This window comes from Pseudoliparis swirei, chromosome 6, assembly GCF_029220125.1.
Source record: "Pseudoliparis swirei isolate HS2019 ecotype Mariana Trench chromosome 6, NWPU_hadal_v1, whole genome shotgun sequence".
NCBI lineage: Eukaryota > Metazoa > Chordata > Actinopteri > Perciformes > Liparidae > Pseudoliparis > Pseudoliparis swirei.
Window position 1 is genome coordinate 8,192,995 of NC_079393.1, and position 18,365 is coordinate 8,211,359.

Below are 18,365 nucleotides of genomic sequence, written 5' to 3' on the forward strand. Positions count from 1 at the left end.
AGCTCAAAGTACTGCTGTGCAAGGACAGCTTTACACAACCGCAAGCATAGCTGTAGACTTTAAGTCTGGTTAGATGAATGCATTAATACATAATTATTATCAAGGAAGTTGAGGCCATGCTCTGCCAAAAATGATTTGAGGATCATGTCTTGTGTGTCAGAATAAATCATCAATCCTTTGCTGTTTTGTCTCGTCATGAACACTTGCAGTCTTGAATAATCAGAATATATTCCCAGTGACGCCATGCCCATTCATAAATGTGTATAACTCATATCCCACCAAAAAGCACATTGTAACCCTTCTTTTTGCTTTGTCCTCAGACTTTGTGGCCGTGGCCATCAGGCTTTTTGTCAACGAGAGCGTGGAGCTGGCGACGCGGGAGTTCAAGTTCTACAACTGTGCCGCCACAGTGAGGAAATCTCTAAACACACCGTGAGTCAGACTCTTCATCTATCAGTTCTGCTCCGTCACTCACTGAAAATACACAGCGACACTGAGCACAGCATCCACTGACAACCTTGATGTAAATGTATCGCTGCGCATGAACAGATGAGAGATCAAGGCTGTGTTTGTAAATTGTGATGCATGGTAATTTTGAATGCCCTCTTGCATTTTCTCCTCCTTTTATTACCAAGTCGAGGAAATTGACTCTGTTCCCTTTTCATTAATAAAAAAAATGAGTCGATTTCGGCATTATTTTTCCTTCTTTCCTCCAACTCCTCATTTTTTTTCTTCATTTCTTTCATGCCAAGGAATGTGTGATGAACGAGCTTTGCTTATGTGAAGTTGCAGAGATCCATTTCATTGTCAGCAACATGGATTTTTTTTGCCGAATGCTCCTTGATGAGTTTGCATGTTTTAAGATTTGTGTGCGTGATGTTTATGTTTTTTTTTCTTCCGTGCGCCTAATTATATGCCTGTGAAAGCATTTTCTCATCTTTGATTTTTATTCGAGTCTATTTCTCTGTGTGCCATCAGGTGCATGTCATGCGTGGCCAGTTCGTGGGACTGCCAGTGGAACACACAGGACCACACCTGCAGCGACATGGACGAAAGTGAAAAGGGTCCCAAAATCATCAAGCACCGTCAGGTGAGACATTCTCAATGACATGCCAAGGAGATTCATCTCTGATAGCATGTGTGGAGAAAGTGTTGCAGGAGTTTTTAAAGACAAATCTAATCAATACACGTGACCGGGACGAATGAGCGATCCAAATTTCCCCTGAAAATTGATAGAAAACTCAAATCCCGGTATCAGCTGGCACCATCTTGCATGACAAATACTGTAGGGTGGAGGATATCAATTTATAAGTGAGCAGATGTTTCAGCGATACACTTATCTGTAGGCTCAGATGAGAGTGTCCGTGAAGAGGCTGGCATATTTAAAATGTAAAAAAGTGAGAGTATCTGATTTAGTTTTGATGTTTTCTCAGGGAGCGAGATGTCCTCAGTTTGAGAATCCGGATCCTGTGCTGATCCCCGTGGGCTACAAGACTCGCATCAGCTTCGAGGGGATCAATTTGGACATCTACGAGGTAAAGCGATACAGAATTTAGAACATTCCTGAAGAACTAACTGGCTCTTTTAAACATTTATTCAGAATGGCATAAGGCCACCGAGAGCCGGATTGATCCCACATTTTAACCAGTGCATGAGGTGAAATAGTAAAAAGAAAAGTAAGGTACACATTTGGGCAACTCTCACAGTATATCGCGGCTTGAAGTGAGCTATTACTTTCATAAAACACTCATAAGTATGGCATTATAAAAGTTAGAGACATAATCCAACTTAAATATTTTTCTTATTAATGTTCACAAAAAGAGCTGCCTGCACAGGAGGCTCCCCGAGGGGCTTGCTATGGAATGCACACTAGCAGCTAGAATATTCATTTTTTCATCAAACTTTATATTTCTCTTATTATTTGGCTCTTCATTTACATCAGTTGCATGTTGCCATCTATTTCGCAGCCACTGGAAAACTCTCCGGCGTCAGTAGGATGACTTTGATAACGGCTCGCACTCGGCTCGCTCTTTATTTCTGGAGATGTGTCGCTCTGCGACGGATCTCGCTCCACTTTCTCCGGTCCTTAAGTTTTGGTTGACGATGGCTTTTGTGAGAGATTTCACACTTTTGGTTACGACTAGCATCTCTCTTGCATCTGATTTTTTTTTTTTCATACTTTGTCTAGTGCAAAGGAATTAAAGGTCATAGCAGTCACATGTGAACCAATCAGATTGCTTGATTTGAGCTACATTTTATTAAAAGTATTTCACTATATTTAAAAAACTGTGCAACTAAAACGGTTTTATATAATAACCAAATTGATAGCTAGCAAGGCACTATAACAAAACAAGTTAAAGACCAGCTCTGTGTTGTATTTTCTTATAGAAAAGTTTTAAATAGTTAGGAAAACAAGGAAAATAGCTAGTCGTGCCCTGTCAACCAAGGGCTGGAAGAGTCTACAGTACAATCTAGTCTTATACATGTGTTGCTCAACAGTGAGCAACACATTAGAGAAAAGGAATTATCAAATAAGATCAACCTATAGTAATCCGCCTTGTTATTTTTGGGTTCTCCAGGGTCGTGTTTTCACAATCGGAACTGAACTGATGAGAAATACGGAAGAGGAGGTGAAGTTCGAGGATAGCCCGTTCTACACTTTCAGCGGCTTCAATGTGAGTATGACTGTTTTGTAGTCGCTTGACGCTCGGCCCTTAACCGAATCCCTGTATTCACATCGATCTGTTGATTTTGTTCACTGAGATAGTTCACATGGCTTCTGGCCAATTTGTCCTCCGATTGAATTTTTCAGCTTTCGAAACTTTCCAGGTTATAAATCAAGTCGCCCTTTTAGCAGTCCCCTTAATATTCTCTAGCTCCCTCTAATGGACAGACTATCCTTACTGGAGTTATTTGAACTGCATCTCCACATTGAGAATTATGTCATTTGGAGGCTCAAACAGTCCCTCGCCCCCAGCTATGTTCTCACCCACCATTGATTTCTTCAGCTTAAAATCTGCCAGTCGGGGTGTAATTTTTTTTCTTCCCTTCCTTTATTTACTTTCCGTTGGCATGAGGGAGCGACAGCCAGGACTGTTTGCCGAGAAGAGCTTAAGCGCCATTAATCACTGGATTCTTTATGAATAATTAATTTTCTTCCAATTTCTTAGTTTTCTTACGACAAGTCACCGGAGACCAATGTTCTCTTCTACGTGAAGGACAAAGAGTCGGGCAAGAAGATTGACAGCACGCTGAACGGTACACTCTCGCATTTGAATGTGGAGACCGTCTAGTGTTTTTAATGCCGTGTGTGTATATTATGCCAGTCCCAGTGTGGGGCCTCCATTAGATGTGAGAAAGCTGCCTTTAGTCTATAATTGAAAATGAATTAGAAACTTATTGGGTAATGACTGTATCTGCAATGTTTTGACAGAATATGAAGGATTCAGACGCAAGTGTACATTTTACTTCATCGTGTATTTTAAAAGTTTTAAGAAGATCTTGCTATTTATTCATGAAAAGACAGTTTGATAACAATTGTACAATTAAAAATGTGCTAATTGTTTGACCTCTCACTACTTCTCTTACAGTCACCCTGTACAATTGCTCCATGGGGAGGGAGGATTGTAGTCTCTGTAAGAATGCAGATCCAATGTACAGGTGTGTGTGGTGCGCCAAGCAGAGGGCGTGTGTGTACGAAAAGCTGTGCAATCCTGCCCAACAAGGGGTCGAGGATGCTCACAACACCGAGTGCCCCGACCCCCAGATCACTGATGTGAGTAGTTACGGCGTCGTCATCTCTTCATGTTGACCTTTGGACTGCAGACAATACGTGCATGAAAGGCTTGTGACTAGCAGAGAAGCGGCAGCGATTTTGGAGATTGCATTATTGATTGGACCACTTAATTGGCCTCTTCACTGTCCCTCGATGGAGGAGTTGCTTCTCCTTGAAGGGCGTGTTGAGCTGGTCGGCAGCACATCATGATTGGATCAATTCTTTCTTCGCTCACTTAATTGTTGGTGTCTCATTGTCATTGACAAAAATCGTTGATGTCAATGTGACAGGGGTTATGACCATAAATACAACAGCCTGACCGATACATAAAGGTGTGTGTGTGTCTGTGTCTGAATGTTTCTAATAGAGAGCTGGAGATCAAGAAGGTTGAGAGGAAATGTGTGTAACTATATGACAAAGCATTGTGTGTGTGAGGAGCTTCTGTGTGAGGTTATTATCGCATTTTAATCTATATAATCGGTTATGTCAATCAATCCGTCTCATTGGTGGTGCGGACTGAAATATCCCTCGTTTTCACACGGACATTCATCGTCCCCAGAGAATGAAACCTACGGGCTTTACTGACTTCCTCTAGTCCCATGCCCCGTCGACAACTCGATGGAAATAGTGAACATTTACTTGACTTGACTTATAGGTTATGATTTGTTCTTATGATATGAAATGTTATTATACTATGTTTTGGATCCACATCCAAAATCCAGCAGCAGTTGGGCTCTAATACATATAGACTCACACCGTATGAATGTAACTCTCAACCATGGTCTTGAATATTAAACACGTAAACCATTCAGTGGACTTAAACAGACTGTGTAAATCTCTTGTACGTTCTTATTGCACAACTAATCTTTTTAAATCCATTTCAAATCCCTTCTTCTCAAAAAACCCTGTACCCCACCGCTGTGTCTCCCCATCCAGATCATCCCTCGTTTTGGCCCCATGCGGGGAGGGATCTCCATCACCATCCGGGGCTCCAACCTCGGCATCCACAAGGAAGACATTCAAAGCATCAGCGTGGTCGGGGAGCCTTGTAACCACCAGAAGGAGAAATACTCTGTTTCCACAAGGTAATACTCACTTTGATGTACTTATGCAAATGTGTGAACAATAGCAGCACACGCACTGTGTACACACTCTCTATATTGTTTGCTTTTGGTCAAACTGTGTTTGTCAGGTTTGCAAAAGGGAAGATAACCCGGGTGCATGTTTTAATTAGTGTATTGATGAAAAATGCAGTGGTGGAAGTAGTCCAACTTCCCGAATTCTCTTTATTTAGTGAAATTACGTTCATCTCTTTGGGCCGAAACCAGTTATTTAATTTAAATGAAACTATAATAGTTCTTTTGGGGCGGGATTAGTCTCTTTAGTGAAACTTCTAATGACTCATAGACATCTGAAACATGACAGTAAACACACAAGCCAGACACGTTTTTTAAACCACTAGTTTAACTTTTAGCAATGAATTCTACATGTTTTTTTATGTAACTACACCTGTCATAAAAAGTACAATATTTTCTTCTGAAAGGAATTGCAGTCGGATGAAGCATCAGAAAGTAACTCAAAATTGTACATAAATACAGTACTTGAGTAAATGCACTTTCCACCTCTCAGGTGCTGCTGAATGTCAGTCTTTAAGTCTGCGGCCACAAATTCTTTAAATTCTTCAAGCTATTAATTCACCAAAGTACTGATTTGCCGTCGTTTTTTCGTTGGCCTCCTCACGCTGCAGACACTCCGTTTCTCCCACAAAAAAAACATTGGAATTAACTTCAAGTCTCTCGCAAATGCACTGTAGTCACAGCGGCGTTCACTTCATACAAATGGTTCATGAAAAAGAAAACATCCACATCGTCCCCCCCCCCCCCCCCCCCCCCGTAGCCACAAACCAGAAAGCTTGACACCAGGCAGGATGAATCCACGTTTATGACGAATGCTTGCCCTGCCATCTGCATGATGAGGCATAAACCAGAATTTATGAGACCAGATGGAATGTTTTTCACCCTTAATCATCCACTTCTGGAGCTCACACGCCGGCTGTAGACTTAATCTTGTTGTTAGTTGTCCTCCATGGTCCACAGCATGTTGGAGCTCACTTGCTTTACGATTTTGAAAGGTGTTCCACTGTAATATTTCATTCCCCACACATCACTGTCGGAGCTGTTAATTGTCGACTCGTGGGCCTCTTGTGAGCCCCCCGAACCATGCTTGCCATTTTATGCTGACCGGTTTCATCAGCGACACATATTCGGTTTATCACAATTCTCACAGACTCTGCAGTGTGTGAAAATTCCCAATGGACTCAATTTCTAACATGCTAGAAGCAGCCAATCTGGCATTAAAAAACATATTGTTTTCATATGCGCTTCGTCGTCAGATGAACGTGTTTGTACTTTCCTTTTTTAAATATATTTTTCAATTACCTCAGTTATTGTCACCGCTTTTGTCTGCCAATGTCGACAACACTCAAGAGCTGATTTAGATCATTCAAAGTAGCTCCAGGTCGTAAGTTGTAGAGACAAGATTTTGTTGTTGTTTATGTTCAGAATTTGCTAGTCCAATTTTCCAAAAGAATCAATTAATACAAATATATATAATTTTGTTCCCTTGTCCTGTCCAGCGTGGTGTGTGAGATCGGCCCTGTTGACCCTAAAAATGATAACTGGGGCCAGGTGGAGGTGGAGGTGAAGGGAGGAAAGAGAGGAACCTCTACCATTTACTTCACCTACAGGGTAAATACTCACGACTACTACTCACTACTACTCACTACCACTACTACTACTGCTACTACTCCCTCTTCTCTGCACTTTAAATATGGAGGCATTCAGCTTTTGACCCAGAAAATAAACTCATCCAAAAGCTTTCAGCTGATTTTGTAATTTGATGTCCTCTGCTATGTTTCCAGTTCCTAACTGATGAGAGCTCCTTATGAGAACATACCAAGAGCACGTAATTTATGTGGACTGTACATCCCATTGTTTTGGTAAATGCACTGCCTGGATGCTGTCACATTACAATGATAACACACTGTATGAAAAGCCCCACTGTGTGTGCTTTCCTCTTTAACCCGATGCTGTGCAGCAGGCCCCCTCTTTCTCTCATATAGATACGCTGTAGCATGTTAAAGTATTAAACTGGCTTTTCATATCTCTGGCTCCGCTAAAGCTTCCCCACAGGGGAGTGCTCCTCCGAACTGTTTGCTCAGCAAATTGAGGCAGATGTGGTGCTTGTGTGAGCGTGTGTGTGTGTTTGTATGTGAGAGAGAGAATGTTTCTAATAGAGAGCTGGAGATCAAGAAGGTTGAGAGGAAATATGTCTAACTTTATGACAAGGCTGTGTGTGTGTGTGGGTTGAAGCTTGTGTGGGCATGTAAATCCTTGCAGGGAAACGATGTCTATGTATTCATGCTGTGTCTTGCGACACCCCCCCCCCCCCCCCATCTCCACCCTCACTAGAACCCGATCCCAGAGGTGGTGAAACCCTCCAAAGGTCCGAAAGATGGGGGCACCCTCATTACCATTTCTGGACGATTTCTGGACACTGGCAGTAAGGAAGATGTTCAGGTTACCGTTGGAGAAGTGGACTGCACTGTGTAAGGGCTTCTTTCCTCAATAATTGTCATTCATGCCAAAGCCCAATTCTCTTTCAATTCAGCCTCGTAGATTGATAATGCTACTTGTTATTCAGACATTGTATCATAGGCACACTTTAAAGCCGAGAAATTGATTTTATTTTTGTTCTCACATTTCTGAAGCAAAAATGGAATTGACCTGAACTTTGGTGTCATGAGCTGGTTTTTTTTCTCTCTCCTACCATTTGCCTTCACCTTTGTGACCAACAGTGTTCTGTCAAACTCAGTCCATGGTGACATTTTAGGTAGAGGTAACGTGAAAAAATAACGAGCTAGAAGAGCAGCAAAGCCCGGATTTAACAAGCTGTCAGACTGCTGCCATGGGGGCTTCCACTGCACAGTGACCTTGTGCGACCCCAACTCCTGCAGCCAGTTAGTGTTGTGTCCTCGTCTTCGCAGGGAGCACTTCGGAGCAGAGATCACCTGCAGAACAGGAGAATACCGAACAGATAAGCTGCCCACTGACCCTCTCACCGTCACACTGAGGTATGGAAAGAGTACCACAACAACCATCCCAAGTGCCTTCCAATTCTTGGAAAATCCCATCGTGCTGGACCACCAGCCCAAAGCGAGCTTCATCTGGTCAGTATGAAGTAGCAAAGTGTTTTTTTGATATTGATACTTAATGTTGAATGACATTTCAAGGGATATTGTATTTGCCGTGTGTTATTTTCAAGTTTCGTCCACGTCCTGTTTTACCCTTCACCTTCTTTGAGGAGATTTGGAAAGTCGGTTACAACCGCTAAGGCGATTTTAAGTCTCCGCTTTTTTGTGTTTTCACTCTCCGATGTGCTCAAACACAAGTGTTTGACATTATTCCTGTTAGATTCAAGTTTGTAGCGAAGCTATTGGCGTGGACCCTGGCTCTGATGGTCGGTCCACCGATTTGATCCACACTGAAACATCTCCACAATTATTGGATGGATGAAATGTGGTACATATATCCATGGAGCGAAGGAAATGAATGCCATGTAAGCGTCTTTGTGTATGTAAAAAAGCGCTATATAAGTTTGAATTATTATTATTATTATTCACTGTGATGATCCTTTGACTTTTACTCTCGCAACAACTCAAGGATCTTATTTGGCAGTTTGAATGTCTCGGTTAGATGTCTTAGCGACTATTCAGCGAGATTGTCATTCAAATTGAAACAAATTCATGCCCCCCCGTTGTTTTCCCACCATCATCAGATCAATTAGCGCGGCTGTACAGTTGATTGCTTTATTTGGAAAGCTACAGGAGGCTCGCTCTCCTTGTCCTAATCGATGTAATTCTTACCCGAATCTGCAGATAGAGATGTGGTGTGGATAATTTCATAATGATTAGTTGTTAAAAAATAGCTCAATAACATCCAGATTGACGGGGAAGTAATTATTCCTCTTTAACTACCTTGCACTTTGCATTTGTTTTTTAAATTTAGAAGCATAAAGCGGAAGAGAAAATGCACCTTTGTTGACATTTATAACAAGGTTTTATCGAAAAGTACTGTTATAGAAAATTTAACACTTAGAAAGGCACCTGCCTTGCTCTCTGCCCCTCTGTCTGAAACCTTGGTTAAGGTTATTAATGCCAACAACCTTTTAGTTTTTTTTAAAGTGTGATTTGTCCACCTAGAGTACCTCTGTTGTTTGTGTGTGTGTGTGTGTGTGTGTGTGTGCCGAATGTCCCTTACTTACTTCTGATTCGCTCCAGGGGATAGAACATGCTTGATGTAGTACCAAACTGCTTGATGATCTCTGAAAATAGATGTGTTAGTAGGTTTCCTTGCTTTTTTCTATGCAATTGAAAGCACTAGTGCGCGTGTGATTAGGCACGCAGCCTGGAACAACAGACAACAGATAGTTGCTGCTTGCAGACTAAACTAATTTGTTTTCATCTCCGGTGAAAAATGACCCCAGGTGCAATTTAAGAAGTGTATCTGTCTTCCCGTAACTCTTTCTAAGTGTCTTCGTGTGGCTGGCTGGGGATATCTGTTTTTAAATCTAATTTATATGTTTTACTTTGATTTTTTCCATCTGTGTTTGTGTGTGTGTGTGTTTTTTAGTGGAGGGAGGAACATTGTGGTGACCGGCTCTGGCTTTAACCTGATCCAGACTGCAGTTCTGAAGGTCCAAGGAGACAATTCAATAGCCTTCGAGGTTTGTTTTCTATTTCTGTTTTCTATCTTCCTTTATTCATCAGCCTGTTGATTATCCTGCTCTAAAAGTCAGCATTTCTTTGCTCACTTCACACTTTCTCTTAACTCTCAGTCCTACTATGCTTTGTCTCAGAACATGTCTACTTTTCCATCTGTCCCCCCTCACGATCCATCTCATGAGCACACAACTTCGGTGGTGATTTATTCAAACTCTGTCAAGCATGCACACACACACACACACACACACCAACAAACACCCATCTGCACTCCTCCATGCTTCCACTGATCAGAGAGAAAGTACATAAACCAGTATTACTTAATCTCACTCCTCAGGCTATAAATCCTTAAAATCTGTAAGATTGCAGAAAGCAGCGCGACTGTTTCACACTCGGCTCACACCATGTTCCTCGTCCAGCTCAATCAGGTGGATTGACTCTGCCCGAGAACTTGAATGAGTTGCACTCAGCATGCCGCTGCCTGCCCTCCAGTTTACCGTGTTAAGCAGTAGCAATTTTGCTCATTTAATTTAAAGGGCTAGATTTAAGACTGGCATTAACAGGTTTTTTTCCTGGTCTCCTGCTACCCAGAGGACAGGAGAGATTTTAAAAGCCTCCCGGCTGCCACACACTAGCAGCGAATGTAAAGTGTTATCTCAAAGGCCTTGGCTGGGCAACTTCATAAGCTACTCTTGGTTTAAGTCTATCCACTGAACTGCACCCAAATAAATTTGCCGGCCGGCTTGTGGTGAAAACATGTTGATTACATTGTGGGTCAGGTCAGCGGCTCAAAGAAGTGAGGGTTTTTGGGCTGTAAGGACCCTGCAATTTCTGCTTGTAATTGTAGACTGAGACTTCTGCAGCCGGTTGCAGCAGCTGCTCGTAACTTCAAACTTAGCCGAGTCACTAGAGAAATTAAAGCTAAATGTAGCTATAAAAATCACGAAATTGGAAGAACTACTTTGGGTGGTGCTAACCAAAGTAGTTCTTCAGAATACATGTTGACCCCTGATTTTTCCTATAGCGCCACCATGAGGTTCAGATGTGTATGATCAGTTCACAGAGCTACTTTAAGGTGACAGTTTAAAGGAGCAGTGTGTAGGATTTAGTGAAATCTAGGAGTGAGGTTGCAGATTGCATTCAACTGAATACCTTTCCGCTCACCCCTCCCTTTCCATACGTGTTGGAGAACTACGGTGGCCTTTTAGCTAACGTAAAAACACAAATGTCCTCTCGAGAGCCAGTGTTTTGTTTGTCCGTTCTTGGCTACTGTAGAAACATGGCGGTTCAGCACTTGGACTACGGCAAGCTATATGTAGATATAAACGGCTTATTCTAAGCGAAGAAAAACACGGTCATTATAAAAAAAAAGAAAACATCATTTTTTTTTAATGGAAAGATTCACTTTTTAGCTAAACAACCTTCAACTCATACAACCAGTCTCAAACTTGATAGTAGGTCAGCCAGACTTATCTGATGTAGCCCACGCCTTTCCACTTGTCCTCTTTGAAAAGCGTCACTGTGTGTAGGACGGTGGGGTTTAGCTGTCACACACAGTGTTGTCAGCCCTGTATCGAAAACAATCAGAGAGACAGAAATATCACCATCGGTCCAGTTAATCAAAACCAACAGAACAAAGCCAGCGGAGGAATGACTCAGTCTGAGTTGTGATTCATCAGATGCTGCTATTCTTTGGCGGCAGATTAGGATTTTAGTAGAGTGACTGAAAAGAGACGCATACTTTTTACCTTACCAATTTTACCAAGCTAGACTTTGTTCCCGCAACAAAGCTAAAACACTCGTCACTCAGACAACAAAAGCTTTAAATCATTCCCTCGTTGAAAACACCCACTCTTTGCTTTTCTCTTTCACCATATTTTCTATGTTGAATACTGCTATATTTTCCTTTTACATCTGTTTTTTTCGTACTTAATGTGTGTTGCGTGTCAACATGGAACGTTGCATAGTTACTAAAGTCCAGTTATGTTTTACTCGCCTCATGCATTCAGAACGCCCACGAGAAGAACGACACGGTCATCCAGTTTCGGTCTCCAGCAGTAAACAACTCCCTGAACCAGCCTTTTAAAACCTTCATCCAGCTTGACAACTGGAAGAAGGACCTAAAGCCCTTCGAATACTACCCTAACCCCACCTTCAAAAACCTGACCAAGAAGGTCATCACTGAGGGCGGCATCATCATCGTCACTGTAAGTCCAGGCTGCTCGGATCCCTTTTTTTTTATGCTGCAGTTGTAGTATGACAGCACAGTGTTTCTGAGAAATATGCCCCTTTGTGTGAAGGAATTAAGATAAATGGTGTTATTATCTGACTTGAGGATAAAAATTGAAAAGATGCTGAATTGCAGTTGCTGCACCATTTCTTCGCTCTTTCGCTGCTTATGTTATAGATGTGCTTCATTGCATATAAACGTTATGCAAATGAAAGTACATTTGACATTTTAGCACAGTGGAGATATTCTTTGGGAAGTCAAATGAACTGAGGCAAATATACATTAGTAGTTGTATTCATTTATTTCAACCCTTTTAAATGATAAAAATACTAAATATTGTAATATTCTAAATGCAAATATGTTTTTCTCTGAAACAGATTTCCCCCCAAATCTGGGTTGGTCAAGTAAATCCCATGAGTGGATTACCAGGGAAAACACTGATTTCTGAAAAACTCTTCACACTCAATCTCAATCCAGGAAGGAAGAATGTCATTTTTTGTTCCAAACAATACATATAACTTAGTTTTAAGTGGTCATAGGCCAAATTGATTAAAAACCTAAAAGGAACTTTACAGATTTTCAACTGGCTTTGTAACTTTGCGATGTGAGTGGTACCTGCAAATGAACTATGTTCGGCTTCCCTCCATGTGACCGGCGGCTCTTTTCCCCTTGAGTATACATTCAAATATATGTCGAATTAAATATTCTCTTTTGAGAACTAAATAATGTCCAATATTGGGATAATGTACACTTTACCCAGCCACTATTGTTTAAAGAACCACGGCAGGGTGAGCAGGGAAGTTAAAGGTTTATTTTAACACGCTATCTTGTTTACAGATACATCAAATCATGTTTCATTCGTCATTATCCTATAAAATGTCCAAAGAAAATATAAAAAATGTCCATTACAAACTCCAAGGTGGAAGTCCAAGGTGCTCTCTTTGTGCAGATACTCACTAAGTACTGCAGTATATTACTCTGTAAAGGCGTCTGCAGAAGGAGGGGGAAAAAGCCTTTTCAATTACTCAGACGCGGGTTTACTTAAGCTAATTTCATCTTTCTTATATTGCAGGCTGCATTAGAATAATTGAAAGTATGTCTGTATATACAAAAGTGTGCTGCAGAATCTCAAAGTGTATATTGCACTGCCAGAACTGTGGGATTGACTGGAGCTGTGCCTACAGTGTCTTAACCAAGGAATTACTTAGAAATGTGCTTACAATGAATATAATCTTCATCTTTCTAATTACTTTTGCCACGCATAGTGGAGCAGTGAATAGCCGTTATAAACTTTCCATCCATTGCTAATGAAAATGTTTTTAATTCTCATCATATGGTCTACTCGATGGTGTATAATAAGTGCAGTAATTAATTTCTCTTCCATGTAGTTTTGTCAAGACACTTTGAGCATTACAGTCCATCTCCCCCTGCAGGGTCAGGGATTCTCCAAAGCTATGACGGCCAGAGAGGCTCAGGGGTTTGTGGGCGACGTTTCCTGTCTGGTCAACACCCTTCAGGATGAAAAGCTGTTTCTGGACCCCCCTGCCACCACACCCAGGGCTCGCTCCAGACGGCACCGCAGAGACACTCGGCCCGAGCTGCTGGACTTAATGGTCAGACCAACAAACGTCACACAGTAGTGGAGGAAACATTTCCTAGATCCTTTACCACGCTGTACAAATACTCCATTACTTGTCAACGTGTTGATATGTACACAAAGCAGACCCAAATTGTGATATCAATATTTGTTATTTCATTGAAGAGAGAAAACAGAACAGTCTTTCCCTCTAATATGTAGTCAAATAGATGTGTACAGGTGCATGAAAAGGAAATACTCAAGTGCGAATATTCCAAAGTTTAATTTAAATGCTTGAGTAAACGTACTGACACAGATTTGCAGATTGGAGCACACATGCGTCACAAACCTTTACTCTACTTCTCTCTGCGTGTCCTCTGTTCATTTGGGGAACCCGTTTTTTGTCACTGGTTGAGCAGTTTTCATGTAGCTACAGGCCCTTTTTTATAATTACATTTAATTATAGCCGAGCCATAATTGTGATGAATACTGTAACCTCTCCTCTGTGTAACTCCTCGAAGTGAGCTATTGTTTCACTTCTGTGGCTGCGTGCTGCATGAAGAAGTGACACCAACGGACTTTAGAAAGGTGCAGAATACCTACATGGAAAAAGATTGATTGCAAAGTGTCAACCTCAATGCACATGCCTTTTGTACAGTTAATGTCGGCCCACCGACTCGCATATCGCCCCAGAACTTTAGAAATACGGAAAGGTCCTGCAGCTGATTTAGCAGAACTGTTAGAAATCACATCGATCCTCCTCTGGCCCAGTGTCCTCTCCAACGCTGTCGAATCTTTACCATCGACACCTACCTGAATAAATCTTGGGCTAAAATGTCAAGAGCTTGTGCAGATAATAAGATTCCCCTTCTCTCTTTCTGTTCATCCACAGATCAAGTTTGGGAGAGGGGAGTGGGTGGTCGGCTCGGTGCAATACGAGAAGAAGAATGATTTGTCGCTCTACATCATCGTCCCTGCTGTCATTGTGCCCATGCTGCTCATCATCGCTATCTCCGTCTACTGCTACAGGTAAGTTGAGCTATTTGTGAGTTAGCGGATACTATCTTCCTATTTCACTTACTTTTGAGATTAGATTAGTAGAAACGGTTATTATCTGAACCTCCGGTAAATGTCACATAGCACTCAGTTTAGGCCTTCTTTCATAATTGTAGTTTGACACAACATGTTACATAACTCCCTTTTCTTGCTGGAAAGGACATTTGTTTGTGTTGTTGTGTTGTTGTAAACTTACAAACTCACGTTTTTATGCCAGTGCTCCAGCCTTTTGCCTTGTGACCCCTTAACCCTTGTGCGTTGTTAAAATTTGCTTTACTTCCCACTGTTGATGGTCTTACAAATAATAACAATTATTACAATATGGATTTTTCTTTAAATACTTTTTTACTTTTCTTGTAACCTTTTAAATCCCAGTTTGTAGAAAGGTATTGACGTGCCAAAAGATGGGCTTTCACATTTGATGATTACTTAAGTTCGGGGAAAAATAAATGTCAGGGTGGTGTACAATAACACCCTGTTTGGCCACAAATACATAAACCTATACACCTACACTGACATGCTTTCTATTCTGTTCGGTACATATTAATGCGATTCATAGTATTTTTCTCAAATGGCATTGTTATAATATGACACTAGTTTTAATTTGACCTCATCAGTCTGTGCCTTAGAGGTTCCCCAAAAAGACACAGGCGACCATGGGTCAATTAAACTTGCAAATTTTCTGCTGAATATTTATAAAACCCCTAGATCAGTGAGTAAAACCAGCGCTAATAATATATTTTTGGGCGACTCAAAGGAAAGTCTGCGGCTAGGTTATCAGCCAACTGTGCCGACTCTTACAAAAGTCTTTCAAATAATTAGACCTCTGAAACTTTTTAAAAACTTTTTAATTCTTTCAAGTTTAAATCCCTTCATTTTTTCCTTCTTTTTTTTTTTTAACGACACATGTGTTGCCTTATTCTAATGTGTCCAGGAGAAAGAGTCAGCAGGCAGAGAGGGAGTACGAGAAGGTGAAACATCAGCTTGAGAATCTGGAGGAGAGCGTACGGGACCGCTGCAAGAAAGAATTCACAGGTACCAACAGTACAGCTGCACAAAAGCTCAGCAACATCACTAATGTGCCTCAAAGGATCCGTGCTTCTCAGAAGCTATTAAGTAATGAAGTGCTTCATACCTCTGATTACATTTACTTGATGTATTGTACTGCAGTGAATTAAATCAATTATCCTGCTTAACATCATGTTATCGCGATTATGAGACTCTGTTTTGCACTCACAGAAATAGAAAACAATCTTTCACGGCTGAAATTATTTTCCAGGCCGAGCTCTCCCTTCGCTGACCCTCGCACCATAATGATTGAGACAGACGAGCGGCACACAAATGAGAAAAGCTGCTTATTACAAATGAACGAGGTACTATTTTCTTGTTTTTATCCCGCAGACTTGATGATTGAGATGGAGGACCACACCAACGAACTGAGCGAGGGACGAATCCCCTTCCTGGACTACAAAACCTACATCGAGCGCGTCTTCTTCCTGCCCTCTAAGGACGGCGCCAATGATGTGATGATCACAGGAAAGCTCGACATCCCAGAGGCGAGACGGGCCATCGTGACTCAGGCGCTCAACCAGTTCTCCAACCTCCTGAACTCAAAGACCTTCCTCATTCATGTAATTATACTGCACGTTAATATGTAAAATATGTAAATCTACGTTTAGGTTGAGGAGCATTGGGGCTGCTTTACAAGACCAATTGGGAATGGGAGGACTGGTTTCGACGCTCATGGTTCTCAGATGATGTGTCTTAATGACATTGGAAATCACCGGACTTTTCCTCTAACGTTATCAGAGGATGGCTTTTATGCTTCTAAGTGAAATGTTCCATATTGAACAACAAATTATATTCAATTTGTAGATATTTATGTCCCGAGAGGATCATTTGTAAAGGATTTCATGATCCCCCCTGACATATCGAGCCATAATCAGGTCAAAATGACCAAATACCTCCAAAACTATTGACATTCTTTATCGCCTGAGCCGTAATTGCGTTTACTTAATTAGCTAATGCTAGCGTTCTAACATGCTTTGCTAAATGGGGCACATAATGGATCAAGATGTTCGCATTTATCAGGATGATTAACGTAGCTTGTCTTTTTCCGACCGTTTTCTTAATGTGTGCGTTGGTGTGTTTGTAGTTTATCCGCACCCTGGAGCGCAGTCCGGACTTCAACGCCAGGGCCAAGGTGTACTTCGCATCCCTGCTGACGGTGGCCTTGCACGGGAAGCTGGAATACTACACCGACATTATGAGAACACTGCTGCTGGAGCTGATAGAGGAATACGTCCACAGCAAGAACCCTAAACTCATGTTGCGCAGGTGAGTAAGGAGTCCCTCAGTGCCGCTGCTCGGTACACACTTATACTGATACACTTCATACACTTTATGTTTATTGCTAATGAGCAAACGTTTGGCATCAAACTACAATGTCTATACTGCTAATTCTCAGCATGTCAGCTTCGTGATTGTTAGCGTGCTGAGGTTAGCTGTCGCTGCTGGTAGACCTCGGAGAACAGCTAGCACGGCACGAGTGTCCTGCTTCGCCCTGATGTCATTAATATCCTTACTTCTAAGCTCTGTATTCAGAATCACTACATATCTCAGCCCTTGGCAGCAGCAGAATTAACCATGTTCGGAGGACTGGGATTCACTTCAAGAAAGAGTGGACTGTTTCATTCTGTTGCCATGTTGTCTGCTGAATTGTGCACTGACTACTGTGGTCCACTATTAAGAGCCAGATGGTTGCTTGATCTATTCTATTCCTCCTCCTTCTGTTTCTCCGTCTGTGTTGTTTTTTTTTCTCCACCAAGTCCAATCACAAAGTGCTGTGTGATTCTTCTATTGCTGTTCCCCGTCATCATCCTCTTCGTCTTCTTAACCTGTTGCTCTCGACCAATTGGGTGAATGGGCTGAAAATTGCTTTTGCTCCATACAGTTTTTAATTGCCTTGAATACATGAATCCAATTATATTGGTTGTATTATTGTTTAATCTTGCACCAGGAGGATTTTTCAATGGATACTGTATCTCTTAAAAAATGTTGAGACTGTTTAATTGTACGAATAAGCTCCAGCTCTCAATTCTGATCAGAACAAACTCATCAACTGAAGGATACATCCCCTGCACCCAACATCTAATCTGACCTGAATTTTATTTTATGAACTGAGAGATCAATTGTTATACTACAAAAAAATATCAAAACATGAGTCATACATTCTTAAAATAAATAATGTTGTGATTGGCATGACATACCACTATTTATTATTATTATTAAGCAATATTAATTACTCTGTGTTGTCTCCCTTGGCTCATCAGAATCAGAATCAGAAACAGTTTTATTGCCAGGAGTGTTTACACAAACGAGGAATTCTTTTTGGCGGAAGGTGCAACATTTGGACATGACAAACAACAATCAACACGACAGAAAGACAACAAATAATGTGAAAGTGTTTGGGTGTGTGCTTCAAGTGGTGTGTTTTAGTTAAAAGTGTATGTTACGCGTGGCGTGTGTTTAAGTTAAAGTGCATGTAAATAAAGTGGCATGTGTGTGGAGGAGGCCTCAAGTTAAAGTGCATGTTAAAGTGACGTGTGTGGAGGAGGCCTCCAGGAGGGAAGAAGAGGGAGGAGGAGTGGGAGGAAGAGGGAGGAGGAGGAAGAGGAAGGAGCGGGAAGAAGGAGGAGAGAGGAAGGTGGAAGAAGAGGTGGAAGTCCTGGGGGTGACAGTCAGTCAGTCCCGGGTTCCATTGATGAGCCCGACTGTCGACGGGAAAAAACTTTTGGTGTGGCGGGTGGTCTTTGTCATGATGGACCGCAGCCTCCTCCCCGAGGGGAGGGACTCGAACAGGGAGTGTCCAGGGTGGGAGGGGTCAGCGACAATCTTTCTGGCCCGCTTCAGTGACCTGGAAGTGAACAGGACCTGGAGGGAAGGCAGA

At 41.7% G+C, this 18,365-nt stretch overlaps 1 protein-coding gene across 3 annotated transcripts in view; it reads left to right on the forward strand.

Annotated features, from left to right (window-relative positions):
* plxnb2b (plexin b2b) overlaps positions 1-18,365 on the forward strand; it is a 112,902-nt gene that overhangs the window by 80,243 nt on the left and 14,294 nt on the right. For all 3 annotated transcript variants that reach the window (XM_056415851.1, XM_056415850.1, XM_056415849.1), the window contains 17 exons: positions 321-432; positions 979-1,090; positions 1,434-1,535; positions 2,580-2,675; positions 3,171-3,258; positions 3,591-3,775; positions 4,712-4,860; positions 6,411-6,522; positions 7,246-7,382; positions 7,821-8,003; positions 9,466-9,559; positions 11,564-11,761; positions 13,218-13,397; positions 14,253-14,389; positions 15,351-15,451; positions 15,818-16,047; positions 16,572-16,753. In XM_056415851.1, coding sequence (XP_056271826.1) covers positions 321-432; positions 979-1,090; positions 1,434-1,535; positions 2,580-2,675; positions 3,171-3,258; positions 3,591-3,775; positions 4,712-4,860; positions 6,411-6,522; positions 7,246-7,382; positions 7,821-8,003; positions 9,466-9,559; positions 11,564-11,761; positions 13,218-13,397; positions 14,253-14,389; positions 15,351-15,451; positions 15,818-16,047; positions 16,572-16,753 — 2,398 coding nt within the window. The remainder of the gene's footprint in view (positions 1-320; positions 433-978; positions 1,091-1,433; positions 1,536-2,579; positions 2,676-3,170; positions 3,259-3,590; positions 3,776-4,711; positions 4,861-6,410; positions 6,523-7,245; positions 7,383-7,820; positions 8,004-9,465; positions 9,560-11,563; positions 11,762-13,217; positions 13,398-14,252; positions 14,390-15,350; positions 15,452-15,817; positions 16,048-16,571; positions 16,754-18,365) is intronic.